At 45.8% G+C, this 22,056-nt stretch overlaps 3 protein-coding genes across 7 annotated transcripts in view; 1 reads left to right on the top strand and 2 right to left on the bottom strand.

Annotated features, from left to right (window-relative positions):
* med12 (mediator complex subunit 12) overlaps positions 1-10,100 on the bottom strand; it is a 35,282-nt gene extending 25,182 nt beyond the window's left edge. For all 4 annotated transcript variants that reach the window (XM_088924949.1, XM_088924950.1, XM_088924951.1 and 1 more), the window contains exons 1-16: positions 9,955-10,100; positions 8,605-8,709; positions 7,926-8,117; positions 7,493-7,652; positions 6,973-7,148; positions 6,522-6,632; positions 5,424-5,696; positions 4,917-5,063; positions 4,296-4,395; positions 3,957-4,093; positions 2,964-3,095; positions 2,440-2,566; positions 1,917-2,146; positions 1,753-1,815; positions 1,418-1,591; positions 957-1,101 (exon numbers count right to left, since the gene is read on the bottom strand). In XM_088924949.1, coding sequence (XP_088781075.1) covers positions 957-1,101; positions 1,418-1,591; positions 1,753-1,815; positions 1,917-2,146; positions 2,440-2,566; positions 2,964-3,095; positions 3,957-4,093; positions 4,296-4,395; positions 4,917-5,063; positions 5,424-5,696; positions 6,522-6,632; positions 6,973-7,148; positions 7,493-7,652; positions 7,926-8,117; positions 8,605-8,709; positions 9,955-10,053 — 2,371 coding nt within the window. In that variant the 5' untranslated portion in view covers positions 10,054-10,100. The remainder of the gene's footprint in view (positions 1-956; positions 1,102-1,417; positions 1,592-1,752; positions 1,816-1,916; positions 2,147-2,439; positions 2,567-2,963; positions 3,096-3,956; positions 4,094-4,295; positions 4,396-4,916; positions 5,064-5,423; positions 5,697-6,521; positions 6,633-6,972; positions 7,149-7,492; positions 7,653-7,925; positions 8,118-8,604; positions 8,710-9,954) is intronic.
* A 1,118-nt stretch (positions 10,101-11,218) lies between these two features.
* Positions 11,219-14,574, top strand: tnfsf10l4 (tumor necrosis factor (ligand) superfamily, member 10 like 4). The gene is made up of 5 exons (XM_088924956.1): positions 11,219-11,571; positions 12,069-12,218; positions 12,999-13,044; positions 13,472-13,561; positions 13,694-14,574. The coding sequence occupies exons 1-5, from the start codon at positions 11,392-11,394 to the stop codon at positions 14,122-14,124; spliced, it is 897 nt and encodes a 298-aa protein (XP_088781082.1). The 5' UTR covers positions 11,219-11,391; the 3' UTR covers positions 14,125-14,574.
* Positions 14,501-22,056, bottom strand: part of LOC148828898 (ATP-binding cassette sub-family C member 5) — a 25,977-nt gene continuing 18,421 nt past the window's right edge. Inside the window, exons 22-30 of one of the 2 annotated variants that reach the window (XM_088924954.1) lie at positions 21,854-21,982; positions 21,372-21,558; positions 20,773-20,862; positions 20,199-20,391; positions 19,619-19,778; positions 19,256-19,334; positions 18,069-18,182; positions 17,441-17,605; positions 14,501-16,642 (exon numbers count right to left, since the gene is read on the bottom strand). In XM_088924954.1, coding sequence (XP_088781080.1) covers positions 16,535-16,642; positions 17,441-17,605; positions 18,069-18,182; positions 19,256-19,334; positions 19,619-19,778; positions 20,199-20,391; positions 20,773-20,862; positions 21,372-21,558; positions 21,854-21,982 — 1,225 coding nt within the window. In that variant the 3' untranslated portion in view covers positions 14,501-16,534. The remainder of the gene's footprint in view (positions 16,643-17,440; positions 17,606-18,068; positions 18,183-19,255; positions 19,335-19,618; positions 19,779-20,198; positions 20,392-20,772; positions 20,863-21,371; positions 21,559-21,853; positions 21,983-22,056) is intronic. The other variant, XM_088924955.1, reaches the window with a different exon arrangement.

Here is a 22,056-nt window from a genome sequence, read left to right as displayed (position 1 = left end):
ACACAGTAGTCAGACAATGGAGAGAGCTCCAGCCAATGAAAGCTCAAGGCTCTCCTTAAGTTTTCATCCATATCTACCCAAAGACTGTCAAAGCAGCAAAACAGAGCTAATCTAAATTTACTGCAGGCCATCAGGAGCCAAATTAAAACTTTACATCCCCATGCAGACCAGAGAGGTCCTTAAGGACTAGGGTTGTACTTCAGTGAATTAGGGCAAAACAGTTTGAAACTTTAATCACAAAAGAAATATCTCACAGAAGAAGTAATATTTAATTTAGTGAAAAACTTCATGAAGACTTAGATTCAGCTAATAGTTATATATATATATGTTGCACTTAAAGTGCAAGAGTCTTTAGGGAAAACGGCAAAAAGATGAAATCAGTTGAAAGCTGAAACATGAATCACTCCACTGTTTCATGTGCCTCACTTTGACACCAACACACAAGACAGCAGATGAATACTTAAGATACAACAGTCTACACTGCATAAAATTGCTTGAATCCTCTTTACAGGATATAAATGTGGTTCGTATAAGGCAGTCCAGATCTATGAAGACTGTCCAAGTTTTAAAAGGAAAACCTAGTTAACAAGGTTCTTACTTCCAAATAAGAACTTCAATTAACTTGTTCACAGTAACAATGGTATTTAAAATCCTCAAAGACACTGACAAAGTCAGCTTCTACAGATTAAAGAGTGAAACATGAGCCAGAAGAAACGATGGCAAATTACACAGAAATTCATTAAAAAGGAAGGAAGTGAGGCTTTTTTTTTAAGGACATGGGAGTCTGAAACATGCTATTGAGGCATAGAATCTAAGCTGATACCCTGGCATCTTATAAAGGGTGGAAAAGATCCTCAAATCAATTGGCTACTAGAAACCAGAGGATCTATATGGGCCGGGTGGCCTCCTCTGGTGTGCAACCTCTCAGGTTCCTGAACACTTTTCACTCCTCATACCAGTCTCCGCGGTGCTCTTTCGGTTCAACACTTTCAAGATATCTTTGGTGATTTTCTTGATGGTGTGCCGCGCTTCATCACGTTGCTTCCCAACACCGTACAGCACCACTAATCTCTGATTACACTCATGACTGGCACTCTCTTCCTAAAAGGGGAAAAAAAGGCCCATCAGTGGAAGCTGACACTGCCACCTGCTGGAAGCACAGCAGTACTAGCAAAACACCCCTAAGCATCACTTAAATCTGACATCAAAAACATTTAGAGATAAAACGTTAGAACAATAATTCTACATCATAAAACAGCCAATGTACAATGTACATACAGCAGGTTTAACTTGATTTTCATGCTCTAAAAGTACTCTTAAAAAGGGAAACAAAAACAATATCACACGTGACACATCTGACGCACAAAATCCTGGTTTCCTGTCAGTGTGGACACACCTCCACACTGGTCTCGCTCACCTGTGGGATTGGGAAGTGTGTGGCATACTGGATGTGCCGTGGCAGCTCATACACCAGGGGGAAGGCAGGGTCCAATGTCTTGTCCTTTGTGGTGCTCTTCCCATCCTGTTCGGGGGCAGGCTTCTCCGGCGAGGGGCTGCCTTTAGACTCACAGTGCATGGGTGGAGAAAACATCTGGGGGAGGAAAGCAACCCACATGCTGCACTCTCCAAAGCACATCAACAGCGCACAACTGAGCGAATCAAATCTCCTGCATATAGTCCGTTTCATCAAATGTCTAAAACAAATTTAAAACCAGTCAGATTATGAACAAGGGCTTTTGTAGAAAAACTTACTACATCATCAAAAATAGCGCTGGAGTTGTGGTCTATTTCCATCGATTCAGAGAGACCAGCATCCTAATGAGAAGAGACAAAAGTGAGATTTCTTGAGCACTGGTCAATAATATTGTGCTGGCAGTCCTTAGGTGCAGTTACACGGAGAAGAAAGGGTGCAGTACCTCCATCTTGACGCTGCTTGCTGCTTCTTGCTCCTTTCGCTCCGATTCGTCCGATGGCTCATCGCTGGGGGAGCGAGGGCGGGGCAGGTGGGAGTCGGAGGCCAGGTCCCCCCGGGAGATCAGCGTGCACATGTAGATGTTGTGGGAGAAAACGTCGTGTCGGATCAGCTCACAGAACAGGAGAACCAGGTTTGAAAACTCAACCCGCTCGCTCTCATTCCCAGGCTCAGCTGCAAAAAGATCATGCCAGCAAATCAAATTCCAGCCTTTGAGAAAGTCAATCCTTTAAGTGATGTTTGGCAGGAGAAACGCCAAACACTCAAGAATGATGTCTCGTGATAAAAGACTTGGTCATAACCCTGGATAACTGTGAGACGGGCAAACAAATCAAAATCTGAACAACAAACAGGAAGGAATACATATACAACTTATATTTATTAATCTGTGTGAGATATGCATCTACTGTCTTGTGACTAACAGCCTGAAGTTGGTTGGAACCAAGCGAGACAAAGGCAGGACATACTCAGCATGGGAGCCTGTGTGTCCAGGAACTGCAGAAGGACGTCCTGGAAGACAGGCAGGGTAGCAGCAGAGAGCGAGCCTGAGGACACCGAACCCTTCTCATCGACCACCTCCGACTCCCCACACCGCTGTGCACAGAGAGACAGCACATACAGAACAGTCCTCCACACTGCACATCTGCGACATCAATGGCTCATCAGTGCTGGGGTCAAGACTTTGCAAAGTAAGGCATTCTATCACAGATACTTCACCACTTCTGTAATTAGCGTACAAAGCTTTCTTCCTGCAGATTTGTTATGATTAAACTACTACCACTGGACCACTTCAGAAGTGACAGGACAACATATGGTTGCAGCAGTGAAAGTGCTGCAAGTAAGCAAGTCATTTTTCTCAATAGGTATCACTGGTGTTTTAATTTGTCATAATTTGTCCAGGATATGCAAGAGATGTTTTTTTATGCACAGCTGCCTGAAGACGTGTTTTGAACACAAATGCCAAGCATACAGATTCCGAGCCAGCGCCTACCTCAGCCTCAATCTCGGCCTGCCTTTTCTCCAGCAGCTTGGCCACCACCATGGCCCTGTGTCGCCCAGACCTCTTGCAGCTCACAGCCCACTCACACAGCAACGTCACCACTGCATCATCGTCAGGGCTCATCTGGAGGCAACAACAGGCCAGAGAACACACTCAAAGATCTCAGCGGCAAGCAAATGCTTTTGTGACCCTTGTCCCCACCCACCTCCCTGACATGATGCTACAACAGAAGCCAGCACCATGGCCACTGTAATTTTTGTGAAATTCTAATAAAAATGTTATCACAACTATATAATAATCGTATTACAGCTAAACGTTATTATTCAAAAGAAAACTATAAGTCAAAAAGGAACTGAGAATGCTCAGGTAACTGTTTAAAAACCAGTAAGCAAAATCTTTCTGTGCTGACCACTCTGCTGTAGGGAGATTTTCCTCATTTCGGAAGTTCTTATATTATGAAGAGTCTCAGAGAGACAGAGACTTCCATTTGTTTGCAAGAACTTTGTGAAGCCCCAGAGTGAGACTGGAACTGAGCCTTGTTAACAATCTGGAAGAGTAAGTGTTTCTGCTGCTGGTAACTAGCTTAGCTGCTCAGCTATGAAAAACAAGGACCTCATAAAGAGGTTCAGTCAGTAGCTCAAGAGGACCTTAGGCTTTTGTTTATCTTAGTTTGATTGTGCTGAATCTGATCTTTCCCCGCATTGTAAAAGTAAAGAGCAACTGGTCAGGTGGCTGAGAGCAGCACCTCAATACCCCAGAGGTTTCTGGTGAAGACAGGGCTGTGCTCTCATTTTATCCATCAACACAAGGGAGACCTACAAACACATTACACACCTGTAACCCAGATACTGCCTGTTGAATCACAACTGGATTTGGTTGTGAACCAATAGCAAACCAAAGTGACAAGTAAACTTTACAGCACTCTAAATCAAAACATGCTTTCTTAACACACCGAACAGCACTAAAGGAGCTGAGAGGCCTCACCTCGTGGCCATCTTTGCTTTGACCCGACCCAAAAATGCGGTTGTACAGCGAGTCCAGTGAGTTACTGAAGTCAGACTTCTCAAAGCTGTGGCTGTCCAAAACCTCCAAAGTGTGTAGCACCCTTCCAATTGTGAAGCCTGGGGACAGACAACAAGTCAAGTGTCTCTGCTAAAATCGAATTCACGATGGCTGTTATGGCAAAGTGAAGCACCCAGATTCGAACCCCATTGAGAACTAATGAGGTACACATTGGGTAGAAAGCACATCACTAATTTATTTTTATGCAGATGAATTTGAAATTTCCTAGAAAATGAAAGATAGGAATCCCTCTCTCCATACCTGCTGTAGTTTCTTGGCATTTATCGAAGGACCACCTGAACTCCACAGCCTGGCCCCGCTCCTTGACCTGCTCCTCAATCTCCCGCACCTTCGCTCGAACCTGGAACACAGGCCAACACACCACTCTCAACAGGGGAAAGTTTTCGCACCTTTCTCAGACTACAGGAACCCCCAGCAGGACAACAACAGACACCAAATACTGACAAATACGTTTATGACCTAGACTGTGAAATTGATCTTTACAGAACAACACAATGACACTCGCCCTCACGACAATCAGCACTCGATGACCAAAAAAAAACACTGAAACAATTTCTTCATATTAATCTGGCACTACCATAATACTCCTTTTCTGCCCAAAAAATAGTCGTGATTATAGAAAAATAGTGACTGACGAGCTGTGGGTTTAAAATATCACCTTGATAAAAAGTCAGAAATTTGCATGAGGAAGGACATTACAGAAAACTGTAATATGTAATAAAATGTGTTATTTGGTTAAACACGTGTCCCAAGAGGGTCAAAACAATTCATGTATGAAGCAGCTGTGACCGAACAGATTAAACACCTCTGAAGGGAGAGGGCTGTAAGATTAGCAGCAGACCATGCCTGCATGAGCAGTACCTGCTGTGTGAAGGTGGTGTTGCCCCCTGGCATGGGCAGATTGGAAGGTGCAATGGGCAGCAGGTCCAGGGGGGAGCCAGTCTTGTTCCTGCTGTCTGTCAGGGAGTAGTGCCAAACCAAAGCGCTGGGGCAGCACAGGACAATGCTCTGCAGAAAAGGAGGACAGGCTGATTCATCACGTCACGGGCGTGCTAAGGCAGCAAAATCCAGACATTCGGGCAACTACTCCTTTCAACCACATACTGCTAAAGAAGAAATGTTCCTCTGACACGGCAATTCAACTCGAACCTTAGAAATGGGTGAAACCGGTTTTCGACGAACGGAAAAAGAGCAATTTAGACTAACAAACCAATCAACCATGGACCTTCACAGTGTAGGAAAAACAAATTAGAGGCTGGGCGATAATGGTCAATGCAGTGCAGGGGAAACGAAACTCCCAGCATTGAAAAAAATTGCCAGATATAAAGAGGTGCTGGTAAACACCCCGAGAGGCAGAAATCAGCTTACCTGCAGCATACAGCTGAGCCCAAAGACTAGGGGCCGGTGCTGGGGGCAGATGTAGAAGTCTGTGAAGGGGGTCTGCGGCTGGTTGCCCCCCGCAGGCTGGGGGGTCGGCGTGGGTGGCAAGGCATTGCCTGGCTGAGCCGTGATGCTGTGGGTCTGGTGCCCCCCAGCTCCTGGTCCCACAGTCCCATCGCTCAGCAACAGGTTCAGCCGGCGCGTGCAGAAATAGGCCAGCCTTCTGGAGAGGTAGGCCGACTGCACAAACTCCCCGGAATACTGCAACACAAAGGCCAAGCACACACAGTTAACAAGCACAGGGCAGGGGTACAATCACAAAAACAACTGCTACCTCCGCATTGCCAGACACATTTTTATTTTAAACAGAAAGGAAAACAGAGGAAACACTGTGGGAAAGATACCAGTTGAAAATGCTGCATTGGAGTCGGATTAGGAACCGCTGTGAAACGCTGGTGATCAGCATTAAGCCAGCAGCCATATCACTCTACAACTCACAACTGGCAACCCACTGAAGCTAAGCAGGTGTGAGCATGGTCAGTACCTGGACGGGAGACCTCCTGGGAAAAACTAAGGTTGCTGCTGGGAGAGGTGTTAGTGGGGGCAGCAGGGGGCGCTCACCCTGCAGTCCATGTAGGTCCTAATGCCCCAGTATAGTGACGGGGACACTATACTGTAAACAGGCGCCATCCTTTGGATAAGACGTAAAACCGAGGTCCTGACTCTCTGTGGTCATTAAAAATCCCAGGGCATTTCTCAAAAAAAGTAGGGGTGTAACCCCAGCATCCTGGCCAAATTTCCCATTGGCCCTAATCAATCATGGCCTCCTAATAGTCCCCATCTATGAACTGGCTTCATCACTCTGCTCTCCTCCCCACTGATACCTGATGTGTGATGAGCATACTAGGGCACTATGGATGCCGTCGCATCATCCAGGTGGGGTGGAGGTGGAGTCCCCATTACCTGTAAAGCACTTTGAGTGGAGTGTCCAGAAAAGCACTATATAAGTGTAAGCAATTATTATTATTATTATTAACCTGGGAAAATGTTCTTGCAACTACATGACCAGCGGCTGTGTCCGCTTACCTGCAGCATCAGCGGTAGGAGCAGTTTCAGCAGCTCATCCTCTCCTGGTCTGATCTTCTCAAAGCACTCCAGAACCCAAGTGAGGAACTCGTGTCTGTCCAGCATGCCATCCTAAAAACACACGAACACAAATACGACACCATTTTACACAATTACAGCTTGCACGAGCCCAACACAACTACTGTACCTCCAAGAGCACAGAATATATACCCTTTTCCCCCAAACACATAACCTGCTCTGGATGTCACATCCCTGAATAATCCATTATTTCCAGTAACGGTCTTTGGAGGACCTTGGAAGAAAAGTGATCACCCTTTTGAACACTAAACACTAATATATAAGGGAGATATAATATGTCATCAATAAAAATTTGATTACAACTAAATGTCTGGAAGAGTTTTGCATTACACTCTCCTCTCCAGGAGGACGAGCGGAATTGCTTTCATCTGACCTGGAACATGAACATGGCCAGCTTCTCGTTGTACTCCCACTGCTTCATCGCCGTCTCCACCTCCACTGGGGTAGAGGGCAGTGGAGAGACACAGCCCTGGCTGGACGACTGACGGTAAAACTCAGCCACCTTCTGCAGCTGCTCCCACAAGTACTTTGTGATGATCTGGGTCCATTCTGCACACGGGCACAATGATCAAAAAACTAAAGGCTCAAGGGAAACATCTTACATTGTGGTCAAACAGAATTAAATTTACTGCATCCTTGATGAAGCAGTTTAATGCACAACTAACACTGTACAGACTTTAAGTAACCAAGGTGAAATCAGATCCTGCCCCGCACTGCTGAAGGCTATCAAAACAAAACTCTTTCAACATTTTACAAAAAAAAACATTTGTCTTGTTCCTAAAGAGTTCCAAAAAGCCCCAAAGCCTCGCTACAAGCATGCTACTAATCAACAGCTTCACATCTGTCAAAGCTCAGCAACACTGACATGAAGGACGAGGGAGAGGAGTGGTTACCTATACAGGGGTCAATCACATGCCTCTTCTTCACTTTGGTCTCGGTTATGGCTGCATAGTAGGCACAGGTCATCTTGATCATCCATGCGGCACGCATTACTGGCACAGTGTACTTGGCCAAGTAGCCAAAAACCTCCTCCTTTTTACTGAAAATGGGTACCTGGTCAAAGCACAAAACGAACGAAAAGGAATCAAAGACTCTCAGAGACACACATGGTTTTCATCATTCTCCCTTACATGCAGTTAATTTCAGAATTATTTTATCTACATATTTAGACTGAAGTTCCATAAACACATTTACATGTGTTTTTTACATTTCATGTGAAGTTGTGTTCTCTTCATTTAAAAAAAAAATGCATTTTGTACAAAGCATAACACTTAATGTATAACTTGAGAAACATCAGCATGATGAACTGGATTTGACTGTTCACACCTTCTTAGCAAGCTGGGTGAGAGGCTTTGTTCCAGCCAGGTCTGTGAACCAGTTGTTGATGGAGCTCTGGGATCTCGCAGTGACCAACCAAAAGTTGTCTTTCTGGTTGACTTGGGGTTTCCTCTTTCCTGTGTCGGGGAACGTGTTGCATCGCAGCTTCTCTGCAATAATGCTACTGAAATTGGAGCTGATCTGTGAACAGAATGTGAACCGAATGAGCACTGAATCCATACTGCAACAGAAGTGTGGATGGACTAAAAGGGTTAGTGACTTCCACTATTATTATGCCATAACTTGACAGAAAGCTGAAGTATTACTTAAAGGACTATACACTGAGAAGCAAAGAAAACCAACAAATAACATCAGTTACAAAAACAGCACAGAGGTGAAATAAAGACAATCAGAGCTGCGATGTTAAGTTCACAAAATGCCCTTCTGTTTACAGTAAAGCCAAAGGAACAAAAAGGTACACGACTCCATCAACCCATGTCAACTCATCACAAATTCAGCAGACAATGAGAGCTTTTGCTTCCTACAGTGGCACACGCTGCTGCAACCAGATGGCACTGAAGAACGCAGGCCAAGCAAACCTTTGGGATTCTTGTCTTCTGAGTAAGACTTTCATGGCTGAAACGCTACTTGAGAAAAAGCCTGCTGCGGGCAGAGGACTCTTCCTTACCTTGGAGGGGTTAAAGTTGACGTTCTTGGCGCTGCCATGTTCGTCCCCCGAAACCGCTGGCTGGTTATTGAACCCCTGCTTCACATTCAGAGCTGTCAACTCATCCTGACGGGATAAAGCACCAAGACTGAGCGGCCAGCAGCACAGCACTGTCATTGCCGCCCAGCCGCTGGGACAGGAGGTGCTACGCACTTCTCATTCCCCCACCTGGCGCACAAGCTACACTGGCCATTCGTTTGCAAACACCGGAGTATAAAAGCTGCACTGATGATAGAAGAACGCAGGACATCCCACACAGCACAACTTTGATCACCGAGCTGTTCACAAAATAGGCAAAGCATTCCCTGTGTCTCGTCTAAGATGTCACCCAAACCTGCCCCCCTGCCTCTTACTTTGCAGACTCCTGACAAGCTAGTGTTTTCCGCATTGATATATAAACAGCAGTGTGCTTAATGACAAGACAGTCGTGATTACAAACTGAAAATGGAAACCATTATTTAGAGTTATCTAATGTTGCTGCTTTGTGCTGGAGGGCTCTTTTCCAAAGCAGCTGGCACAAGTGCCCTGAGCTGTAAGAACCTCGGCAGCAAGCTATGCCGTTGCAGTAGTGCGATATATCTGTATATTATATACACTATTCCACACTGATAAATGACCTCTGACGCCTTCTACGTGTGCTCTTCACACAGCAATTTCAGAACCGTCTCTCAGACCGTAAGGGGAGTGCTTCTCGCCGTCTGTCACCCCGTTACGATCTGGGAAAGACTGATCACAACCGCACTGAAACTGTAAAGTTTCCTGTACGGGACCGGTTACAAGGACAGCAGAACTGCTTCTCAACGACAAACCGGCGTCCAGGCTCACAGAGCTAGTGCACAACATCTCGTCACGTCATTTAGCACCACTGCTGCACTCAGTTACTGATAACCGTAGCTCCGTGCATAATTAAAACACATTGCTGTGGTGTATTCAGCTTGCTCGGGAATATTCCCATCTCTGCCATTTACACTGGAGCACAACGTCTATGTTTAAGGCAGAAAACCACCTTACGCATATAAAATTATTAAAACATACATGGTGAGCAGCATTTCTGGTGTTATTTTTACAAGTCCCTGTACAACAGCGGCTATTGAGCTCTCCGGTTGCACGTAAAAGTCAAACAGTTTTGCAAGAGCCTAATGTCATTTTTCACGTCTGTGTATCTGCTCATTGTTATTGTTACTGAAGCACAAAACAGGCCCAGTCTGCATCCTCGGACTCTCCTGCAAGCCCGACCCCCAGCCAGACCGCGCCGGCACCCCCTTCAGTGCCCTGCTGGGACTCAGACAGCCCGGAGCCCCCTTTCCTCACCTCCTTTTGCTTGGGGTCCTGCGGATAAACATCGGGAGGCCCGAGCCTCGGCCGCTTTAGGGGCCGGTGCTCGTAACTCAGGATCCCGAAAGCGGCCATCTTTCCAGCGGCATCACAGCAAAGGCTTTCCCCCTTCCGCTACGACAAGTGCCGAGTCTATGCGGAAACACACGAAAGGGGAACCGAATAACCACGGCGGTAACGGCGAGACAACACAATCACTGTGCCGGATCCGCCAGACCCGCGTACGGAAATTGCCGAAGCAGCCAGACATACTGACGGAAGTTTCCGAAGGTCGGGGGCGGATCCTATATAAACAGACATATGGATAGATTGCAAATTCCATAGGGTTGAATATGAACCTTCCCCCAGTAAACCAGCCCACTATTCACGACTGCACAGAGAACAAACAAGTCTGTTCATTAATATAGTACTGTACCGCTTAATTATGTACAATACACTGTAAATACAGAAACAGTGGTGGCAAGACATCAGTCAACAAAACTATATTTTCTCCAGAATAAGAAGTCCTGAGAGAATGAACAGTTTCTGTTGTTTTTGTTGTTGTTGTTGTTGTTGTTGTTTGTTGTGTTTTTTTGATGATGTAGATTGAGGACATTTTTTATTTCTGCTAATCCAATCATCTCCTGTCCTCTGATTCGGGTTTTTTTTTTATTGTGTACACGTTTCAATTCTTAGTTTTAAAGATAGTTTGTTGTGTTTTCTAAATAATGCATGCGCTACATGATTTTTTTTTCCGCTGTGAGTTTTCTTCACCCATCTTTCTTATCTCGATGGCCATAGAGGAGGTCCAAGTCAGCTGTGTGTTGTCTGCATTCTCTCAGGTTGCGACAAAACGAATATAAAGCGAATCATTCTGAGCTCATAAAAAACACGTTTTCACCTTAAACCATACTCTAGGTTTTGAAACCTGCTTTGTTATGTAGCAAAGAGTACTCTGGATCTTTTCAACCAAAGGAGAGCCTTACAGTCTATAATTACACATAGGTTATTCATATTACTGTTAGAGGAGTCGAGGAATTTGATCATGTAGATAGCGATAAATTCTATATCCGTGGGCTGTTCATGCATGCATACCTGTGAAGTTCAAAAACAAAAAAAAATCATAATCATCATCATCGTTGTCGCTGTTAATTGCTATCATTAAAATTGTAGAAATAACTGCAGTGGGCTGCAAGGTTAAAGGTTTAAACCAAAATAAATCAATGCCTCCGAAAACGTTCATCCCACCTACAGTGACTCAGGAGGCGTTGACTGCGCTCGGGACTTTCCGACTGGGAAGGACCGCAGTTCTTGTAACGGGCAGGTTTACTTGGGCTCAGTCAGGCGGCTGGGGGGCTCCCATTTTTCTGTAGAGCCCGTTTTTAATCTTTGCTGCTGAGTTATCATTACGATGTGGATCCCCAGAACGGAAACATGACTACCGAGTCCCAGACCCACCGCATCTACAGGCAGCTGGAGGAGAAATTGTCGCCCAAGAGAAAGCTGAGCGCCGGGAGCTGGAATAGTTTCGTTTTGGTTTTGTGTTTTTTACTCGGAGCGGAAGTGGTTGGGGCTGCCTATCTGTTCTACAGTTTGGCTCTGGAAATAAAGCAGGTAAGCTTATCATATTAATACACACTGTTCTTGATTAAACACAGAGTAAAAACTGGCTTTGCTCATCCTTACAAAACTCCTTGAAGGTACAGTAATGTCGGTGGACTGTTGTACGCGCTGCTCAGCAACAGATCAGTTTCAGTTCTGGCTGGACTTCACTTAGGAGGCAGAGAATTAAACGGCGATGAAAACTATTTTGGAACGTTAGTTTGCTTGAATATGTTTTTTATTGTCGGAATACTGATTTCCTGTACTATGAATTACTTTTTTGTGTGCAAATAAGCCGGTCATTTTCTGGATGTTTTAAAAACTATTAAATTGTTTGATGACTACCGGGTTAATCGTTATCTAAAACAAAGTGAGTTGAACTGTGATTATGAGTGCATGTTGAGCATTCGAAACACAAGAGGCGCAGGTACTTGTGCCGCCCGGTTTCAGAGCAGAAGTATGCGTCCTGCGTTTACAATTACGCCTCTGATTGTATTTCACTAATCCAGACCCAGGAGGTGGCCAGGCTCGGAGAGTATCCTGTACAGTGTTTACAGTACCTAGTGGATCCAGGCCTTCGAGAAAATGCATCTTTCAGCTCCGAAGACCTTGCCGGCTGTGACCAGTGGAATGCGGAGCTCAAGAAAACTATCGAGAAGGTAACGAGACTCCCAGTGAGGCAGGCAGTGATTCACTCACACTGGACTAACCAAGACCAGGGAAAGGAGAGCTTAATAGACGAGCCAGCAGCTACAGTACATCAAACTGCAACTCTGCAACAACTGGCAACCCACTGAAGCTCAGCAGGTGTGAGCCTGGTCAGTACCTGAATGAGAGACCTCCTGGGAAAAACTAAGGTTGTTGCTGGAAGAGATGTTATTGGGGCCAGTAGGGGGTGCTCTTCCTGCAGTCTGTGTGGGTCCTAATGCCCCACTACAGTGATAGGGACACTTAGTAAAACCAAGGTCCTGACTCTCTGTGGTCATTATAAATCCCTGGATGGCTCTCGAAAAGAGTAGGGGTGTTACTCCGGCGTCCTGGCCAAATTTCCCATTGGCCCTTACCAGTCATGGCCTCCTAATAATCCCCAACTCTGAACTGGCTTCATTACTCTGCTCTCTTCCCACTGAGAGCTGGTGTGTGGGGAGTGTACTGGCTCCCTCTGGCTGCACTCAGGTAGAGGGGAGTCCCCATTACCTGTAAAATACTTTGAGTGGAGTGTCCAGAAAAGCACTATATAAGCCTACAGAACAGAAACACCCAATTCCATTCTCAGTGGGAGTCCAGCTCTGTAATGCTCCCTTCTCCTTGCAGTCCTGAGCAAGAGAGAAATAAGTGCCGTAGACAAGTGGGATATGTCATTCAGTCCACCACATACGCACTACAGACTCGTTCTCGTTCCAGTGCTGACTACTAGAGCCTGTTATTTTGTCTTGCAGCAACTGATATCTGATGTCAGGAACGCCCTGTATCAGGAGCTTACAGGTATGTTTTTGTTTTGCAACATATTCAAATCACTGTCCTCATTGGCACAGCGCACTGTCAGAATCCTGTCCCACAGGTTCCCTTGCCCAGCACTGCTTCTAAAGATCACTTTATTAGCCATATACAGTTCCCAACGGACTAGGATTCCTCTGCCGGCCACAGGTTTTGAACCGGCAACTTTCCAGCCACAGGCGCGGATCCTTAGCCACAGAGCCACCGCTCCGCCCAAGCGTCACGACAGTCGCACTGAGTCGCTGCGGCATGTTTTTGAGAAGCGCAGTGCTTCGTTTGTTTATGCTGGAGATCAACAAGACAAACAAAAGTTGGAGGTTTTGAGCATGCAGGCATTGTGATAAGTATCAGACCATCTGCAAGGCTTTTTGTAAGGTACTGTTCTTTCTGTGATGTTTTTATCTATTTCTCACAGCCCACAATGTGTCCCTGACCCACGCCAACAAACCAGCTATCCACCTGGGCCCCGAGCAGGGCTGGAGACAGTTTCTGTGGCTAAAGCCAGGTGGGAGCATGTTTTTAGATAGATACTTTATTGATCCCGTGAGGGAAATTGCAGAACAGTGTTGCGTTTAGTGTCTTGTTCGAATTCCGTAGGAAAGCTTGTTGCTCATTGTCTTTATTCTGTACTCCACAGACAGTCAATGGGGCCCCATGACGACTGCCAGGGGAGACGTTGTACGCTGGGACAATGTGAATGGCGTGGCCGTGCAAGAAGGCATGATGGGATACAGTCAGGATGTAGGCATAGTGGTGCCACGAGATGGGCTTTACTTCGTCTATTCCCAAGTTTATTACCACTCGCAGCGCCCAGCTGGCAAGGAGCAGGCCCAGCCTTTTCTACACTACATATACAGGAAGACATCTTACCAGGAGCCTATCCTTCTTTCTAAAGCTGCCTCCACTGGATGCTGGAACATGGAGCTGGAACGCGATCTAGTTTCCAGCCACCAGGGGGCACTGTTCCAGCTGCAACAGGGGGACCAGCTCATTTTGAAGGTTCATGACATCCACTCTGTGTATTTGAATGAGGATTCCACTTATTTTGGAGCATTTATGGTAATTTAACTGGTGAATTTCAAAATTACTGAACAGGTATTGGGTTAATCGATTTTCTTCTCTATTATTGTTCTAGAAGGGCACTAAGGAAATCTTTATGTAATCTCTTATTGCCCACAAAAGCCATGTCACTACAGTCTTACAGGTGTGTTATTTTACAGAAACTCTAGTTTTTAACTGCTGTGGTATTTATAATGATAATAATTAGCACACAAGTATTTCCCTTTGTGAGGATTTGTGTCTGATCGGGTTTGCACTCATATGATTGCTAGCCAGATCCACTCTGATAATGGTGTTAATGGGAAAAGTAAAAAAAAATAGCTTAGCCTAATTTTCAAACAACGCACATTCATTTAAAGAATAACAATTAGATCTAATTTTTCCCTTTTGTACAAAAATATTTTTATTAAAATATTCTTGTGTTTTTAATAAAAGTCTGTAATGAAACAACTGAAAAAATACTCATTCCAGTAATTTAACAAGGCAAACTTATGGACAGATCTTCTGATGTCACAGATTATATCTGGAGTGGGTAACCCCAGCTCAGGGGTGCCAGGTTCCTACGGGCTCCTTTAACTTAGAGTAGCACCTGCTCAAGACCAGGAGAACAGCCTTTTGATCTTCTGATATTCTCCATTAGTTCAGTTAAGGTTAAGGTCTAAGCTACATTAAAAAACAAAAACCAAATGCAGCCCTGGCAGTCTGGAGTTGCCCACCCCAGTTACACAACAAACAATATTCGGAGCTGGTACATATTTTTGCTCCCTCAGTAAGTGCTGTGCAGTTTTGCAAACAACTGATATTTCTCTTTGATTGCAGTGCAGCTCAAGCATCTGGGATGCATTTTCTCAGCACAGCCAGTCTGCCTCATTTATTCAGTCACATTTTACACTGCAAATATCCCCTGGTACATTGGTTGCACAGGGGAAGCTATAGGGAGCAGGTTCAGCCAGAGTATATCACTGTTTTGGGAAGACAGTTAAGATAAGGGTTTGCCTGTACACAGTGCAAAATAAATGAAAATATAGAGATTAAAATGTATGCATTACATTCAAACACTTTCACCTCACAGATACTTTTATAGTTTATACAATTTGTGATTTATTGCTCTCTCACAGGCACTTGTAGGGTTAACAGGTGCACTCAGAGGTGGACCCTTCTACACAAGGCTTAGACATTCTGTTAAAGTGACTCTTACAAATATAACTATTTTTAAGGTTTCCCCTTTAAATACAGTGTCAAATTCCATTATGGTAATTAGATCAAATAAGGCCTGCTCTTCAAGCCTATCTTTCCATTGAAATAGGTTTGGTAGGCCAAACCAGTGGGCAATAGCTTTGCTGCACAAACTACACTAGGCTTCACAGTTTTATCCCCATTCAGAAATGCAAGTCCATTTTCTGGCATTTAAGAGATTAGCCTACATTTAATGATCACATAGAACATTTCTTTTAGATGCGAGCCGTGATGCTCCCTGTCTTTCAATTCTTGTAATAAGTATTCTAAGGGAAATTCAGTCCTTGTTAATTGTTTCTGTGGTCAGTAACATGCTTCTGTATTTGTCCTTTGCTAAGGTTTTCTGTACTTATTTGCTTTTTTTTTCTTTGGGAGTTCTTTGGGAGTTGGGCTATATCTTTTGAAAAGTTGAGAAAAATGTTTGGCAAGACTCGTGAAGAAGAACAGCTGATTGTCATCGTGCAAAGGGAGATCTACGTCCCCATGGACTGATAGAAAATACAAATTTAAACCTGGAAACCAGTTACACTGTGAATGTAGGTCACAAACTCCCAAAGTGGTACTGTATGTGCAAAGACCATACGTAGAAATAGAACCTCATAATGAGTTCCCCAGAGGCCAGAGAAAGCCACTGACACTTTCTTTGATCTGAACATAAGCAGCCCGCAGTGTTTCAGTTTCCCTGCTTAGAAAAATAAATGCCTGCAACAAGTGTGCCGGCTTCCCATTGGCCAGGCTCACAGTTACTGTGTCCTTGGCTCTCTCACAGCCCAGCGCTTGAGGAACAGTCTTCTGCTCTGTAGGGTCCACAGGGCTCCCAAGTCACCCATCTGTAGGTCACTGGGCTTCCAATCTGCCTCATCAAGTGATCCTGCAGGACTAATACAAATATCACTGCTGGTGCCATGCGGAAAGTGTTTAGTGCAAATTGAGAAGAAGAAATGGAGCCATTTGTCATCATTATTCAGAAGCTGTAATGCTGGCTCCTTCCTGATTCAGCACTTATCCAAACGTTTATCTAGTGCGATACTACAGAAACTGAAAGTGGTTAATTCCGCAGACGAGGAGTGCTCGCAAAGTAATTAACAGCTGCGATCAGGATGACGTCGTTCTTTCCACGGTTTACACGGGGAGCTGTGGTCTCAGGTCAGGCTCCGGCGCCGCGACAGGGTGGCGCAGAGCCTCAGCCAGAGTCTGCTTCAGCGCTTCTTCCTTCTGCGGCCTCCACCAGGGCTCGGAAGCAGGAGTCCTCTCTGGCCAGCAGGACAGAGGGGGCGTCGAACTCCACAACCTGTAACCAGGAGAGGGGGGGACGAATCAGCGTCATAGATGCCGACTCAAGCACAGATCATCCGATCTTGATGAGTCTGTTTGCTCAAAGCAAATGAAATCGCTCACTTAAGATGTTAAATAGAATTAGGAAGTCCAAGAAAAGAAAACAGGATGAGCCTTAGATGGCCCTACTTTGTCCTCCTGATAAACTCAATCTGGAAGTCCATAAAAAAAAAAACGCAGAAACTTTAAGTTCATTGGCTGTGTGCCATGGAATAGTGAGGCTGGACCCAGCTACATGAGGGAGTGTTCTCTGAAATCAAGAGCTTCTACACTGAAACAGCTTGACCAGCAAAATCCCTAAAATGGATCCCTTTCATGTACCCAGCTGGCCCAAGGTGTGCACCCTCAGGGCAGGCAGGAAACAGTCAGACGTTCATGCTGCTCCTCTGCTTCAAACAGCAGCAGGAAAGCTGTGTTACAGGCCTCCTCCCCGTGTTTCCTGCAAGACAGCTGTGCGCAAGTAGATGTTCAGCTGCACGACTCGACCTCTGAGTGAACTAACGATCTGGTTTCTCTGAATTCGGTGGTTTCGGCTTTTAAACGAGTTGCAGATGATCTTTTAGCCATTGCATTTTACAAAGTAAAACCATCTGCTTTGGGCGGATCAAGATTTTAAAGAGAGAGGCGGACTTAATTTAACTCGAGGAGCAGAGCGCTGAGCGGACGTGAGCGGGACCAGGGTGGGAGGTGCCGACGCTGTCCTTCAGTGTACCCGGGAGGGAGGGGCGAGGGGAGGCGCCCTAGGTCCGCCTACCTCTCCCTGGTCCAGCACCAGCACCCTGTCGCAGCCCAGGACGCAGCTGAGCCGGTGCGCGATCACCAGCGTGGTGCAGCCGGCGAAGGAGCGGCGGATCGTGTGCTGCAGCAGCCTGTCGGTCTCCGAGTCGATCGCGGCCGTCGCCTCGTCCAGCAGCAAGATCTGACACGGGAACGCGGAGGAAAACACATTCCCACCTCAGAACACTGTATGCAGCCTGCTGGCAGGATGTCCTTCTAGTATCTGTCTAACTCTGCCGGCTAACTTCTCGAGCACTTCACCTACAACACAACTCTTGGCACCGGGCACTTTTAACCACAAGGGGGCACTGTTCACCCACATTATAGCTAGAACAGAAACGGCAAAACTACCACGTCACAGCGATATGTTTCCTTCCATCTCACATTTTGTTTAATATCGATATTTATAACAACTCAAATAATTTTGATCGGAATCTGAATTGCGCTATAATAATATACTCTGAGTTGATACACGCAACTATAATAGCATCTTTTATGTCAATATATACTGTGTATATCAATGTCCCTGAAGATATAAACCACGCTCAGAAAGTGCTCAGCAGCATTGGCGAGGAAGCACTGTGTCACTGCAGATCAGCCTGTACCTTGCTGTGCCTCAGGAGGGCTCTGGCCACACACAGGAGCTGCCTCTCTCCCACGGAGAAGTTCTCTCCATTCTCTATCACCTCGAAGTCCAGGCCCTGAGGCAGCAGGGCGATCTAAAGCACACAGAAGCAGAAAGCACGTTGCAGTCACACATGAAGCACATGCAAGACCGATGCCCTTCAGCAGGAGAAGGCAAACTGGGCCCCTGAGATCCACTGGCTCACCTGTCTCTCATTGCATCAGACATCTCCACTGCAGAGCTGAGCCCCAGCTTTATTTCACTGGTCATGCACGCCAGAGGGAGAACATTTCATCTGTAGTCTTCCCAGCCTTGCGCTGTGTTTGGAATTCATCTCGTATCAGGGCACTAAGACAATTAATTCCCTGTTCTCCCACACACTGCAGCATCCTGTATCAGAACAGGGAGCTACCGGGGAGCAGGGAGCAGTAAACCTGAACAGCTGCCAAATTTAATTTTACATGACATGACAAAACACAACTCCTGTTTCCTCTCCCCAGCCTCTCTTCTTCCCTGCTCTGTGCTGCCTTGCAAGTTGAAGATCACAACAAATTAAAGGGATTTCTGATTATCCCCACCTTTAAACACATTTTAACATCCAATAATTTAAGTAACATGGAAAGTGTTAAAAATGTGCTCATCGCAGGATAAAATTCCCTACTTTTTTCTTCATTTTCAAACAGCGTGTACATTCAGTCTCAGCACTTTGAAACAAAGTTTAACTTTGACAGCGTTTTTGGCAGCTGGTTTGGTTTCCAGGTGTGGAGTGAAGTGTTTGAGCAGCCTGTGTCTCCACACAGCAGCACTGCGTGTGCACAGGAGAACAGTCACACTCAGCGGACAGAAACAGCACTTCTGGTAATGAGCACCATGATTCTGATTTCTCTGTAATCAAGCACTGCTAGTAGAAAATCATGTGGAATGTAATGGAATGAACATTCAATGAAACTACAGGGAGCCTCATCTTGTAATTTACAAGTTTTTGATATCCAGGATGTTAAAAAAGGTTAAACCAGGAAGGAATATACAAAACGTATTTCACAGTAACTCGTGCTTCACCTTACAAGCTGCTATTGTTTGATATCCAGGGGCAGTTTAACATGCAAATACACAGGCAAATGTTTTCCCAATAATTGCGATGCCAGCTTGCCCCTGTCCTGTACTCACAGAGTCCTTCATGTGCGTCTTCTCCAGAGCCTCCCAGAGCTGGCTGTCCGAGTGCTGAGCCCACGGATCAAGATTGGACCTGGGAGAAAGAGAATCTCAACGCTGCATCCACATTACAGGCAAGGAATGGGAGGAGACAGCTATAGACTCTCTGCATGCCCACTACAGTATGTCATTCTCTAATAATTAGAGAATTCCTATTAAAAAGTAGACAATAGGTTAACTGTAGGTTTGGTTTGATGTACTGTAGTCACATTTCAGCTATGATGATATTCAGGAGGTTAAAACAGGCCTGTCTAACTGCTGACTGTAGATCGGAGAATGAATGTGCTCTGTTGTATCTGAGGAAGAGACAGCAGGTACCTGACAGTGCCGATGAACAGCACAGGGTCCTGAGGGATGATTGACAGCTTCGTCCTCAGCTCCTCTAGTCCTGTCTCTGCGATATTCACACCGTCAATGGTGATGGAGCCTCCGGACAGCTCCACCAGCCTGAAGAGCGTGATTCCCAAGGAGGACTTCCCTGAGAAGACAGAGCTGTTACAGAGAGAGAGCTCCACACTGTCCACACACTGTGCAGTGCTGACACAGGGCCGTTACAGAGAGAGAGCTCCACACTGTACACACACTCTGCTGACACAGAGCTGTTACAGACAGTCTGATGTGCTGTGGCATCAAACAGTACAACGTTTTGTATTTTTTTAACACACTTAAAACTGATCTGATAAATATTTTGTTGTATGTAAGTTAATAATATTTGGTTATGTTTGTGTTCTATCTGTTATGTTTGAAAATTACAAAATAAAATGTTAATAAAAAATATATTACTGTTTTAAAGAAAGAATTACATTTTCAGTTATTTTGTTCATCTCTGAATATTAATTAACTGTCAAGTGGCTCTTGCTAAAGGATTAAAAAGAAAAGGAGTAAGAAACACAGCTACCTGATCCAGTTCGTCCCACAATCCCAACAGTCTCTTCAGGCTGGATGCTGAAGGACAGCTTCTTGAGTACCAGGGGTAGGTTGTCACGGTAACGCATTTCCACATCTTCAAACTGGATGTGACCTTCCTGTGGCCAGCAGGGGGAGGCAGGGGAGGATGCAGGGCTGTTTCTTGGTGCCTCCACCTCCAGGTTCTGAGCAAGACGTGAAGTGGGTTGAAGTCCAAATATCAATGATATTGGAATGTAATACAATTATGTAATTATTGTCAAGAATAGCTGATCCCATGCTATGCTGAGTGTCTTCCACATCTTACTGCTTATGTGCTGTAGGGGGCGTAATGTTTTCATATTACTCTGATGTTGCACACTTCACTGTCACTGCATCACACACCATGTGCTGGCTTGTCTTGTTCTGTGTTGTCTGCAGTGGGCTGCCCCACACTTTGTGTGCTAATTAGCTTGCTGTGCCGTGCAATGGTGTTGCTGCTCTGCTAGCCCAGTCCTGTCCCTCCCCCAGCTGGCTCCTCTCCCAGCTATTCCCAGCAGCCCGCAGTCCACGCCACCGGATCCCACCTGGATGTAATGACTGATCCGCTCCACGGACGTGAATCTGGCCTCCGTCTCGGAGAGCATGCGCACAGTGAACTGGAACAAGCCACTGAGCTAGGAGACAAGCACACAGGGCAGACAAGCTTTTATTAATCCACACAGCAGCAGTCCTTAGACTTTATATAACAAGAACACAACCTGGGGAATTCAATCAAAATCTAATCAGTTTGTGTCACAATGTTTAGTTTCCTAAATTAAACAGCAGGTAGAATGCCAGTGCATTTACAATTGAGAATGTCAAGCAACTCTGAAATTTAGATTAAGAAACATACAGTAGTTTTCCACTGTAACGTGGAGGGAGCACATAAAAGTAGTTTATGTTATTATGGTTTACGTTGAGAAACATTGTTTTATTTCTTATCCTTTCCTCCATTTTCAGTACACCCATCCTTGTGAAGACTTCTGTGTCAATACATACACTATTTCTTTAATTTTCTCTCTCTTGCAATCATTTCTACCAAGCGGCAGCAGACGCTGACCGGGCTCAGGAGGGTGAAGACTGTTGTCTGTCCTGGTCCCCAGTTATCCTGGCTGTTGGAGCACGGGTAGGGGCCTCACTGTACCTGCATGGCGTACACGATGGCCAGCCCGGCAGACGCAGGGGGGATGCTCCCATGCATCAATACAATGAGCAGCGCGACCAGGGTGACGAGGGAGATGCTGATGAGGTCCAGGCGCACGGCCAGCCAGCGCATCGCGCAGCTGAAGAGGTAGTGAGGAGCTTGGTTAGAGTCCAGCAGCTCCTGGTACCTGACAGGCAAACAGGGCCCAAGACAAGAAGGACACAGAGAAAGGAGAATTGATTTTTTTTCTTCATTTCTTTGGATTTTATTTTAAAAAGTTAGGTTTTATCCCAGCGGAGAAGACCGTACAGTGCCCTGACCAACATAGGGGATTAGTGTAGGTCTGTGTCCAGGGAGAAAGAGTGGGATAAAAAAATGAAGCTAAAAACGTCCAGTGGCTTTCCTGTCACCACACTAGCGATCTGATCTTCCAGACAGTGAGCTGTGTGAGCAGACAGAGGTGCAGACATCTGCGGCCTCACCTGCACAGGAAGTCCGGGCCCCTCCCATAGGCGTGGATGGTGGACAGTCCCTGCAGGCTGCAGGTGATGTGGGAGGTGAAGGGTGACAGGCTGATGTTGTCCAGACGCTTGAGCTCACGGAGCAGGACCCTGTGGGAGAGGAGAGGGGTGAGGCGGTGTGCAGCTCGCAGGCCAGGTGTCTCTGAGTGCAAGTGTAAGACGAG

Source organism: Atractosteus spatula, chromosome 9 (assembly GCF_055471065.1).
Source record: "Atractosteus spatula isolate fAtrSpa1 chromosome 9, fAtrSpa1.hap1, whole genome shotgun sequence".
NCBI classification, from domain to species: Eukaryota; Metazoa; Chordata; class Actinopteri; order Semionotiformes; family Lepisosteidae; genus Atractosteus; species Atractosteus spatula.
The sequence above is the reverse complement of the archived record's forward strand: the minus strand, read 5'-3'. Positions and strand labels throughout refer to the sequence as shown.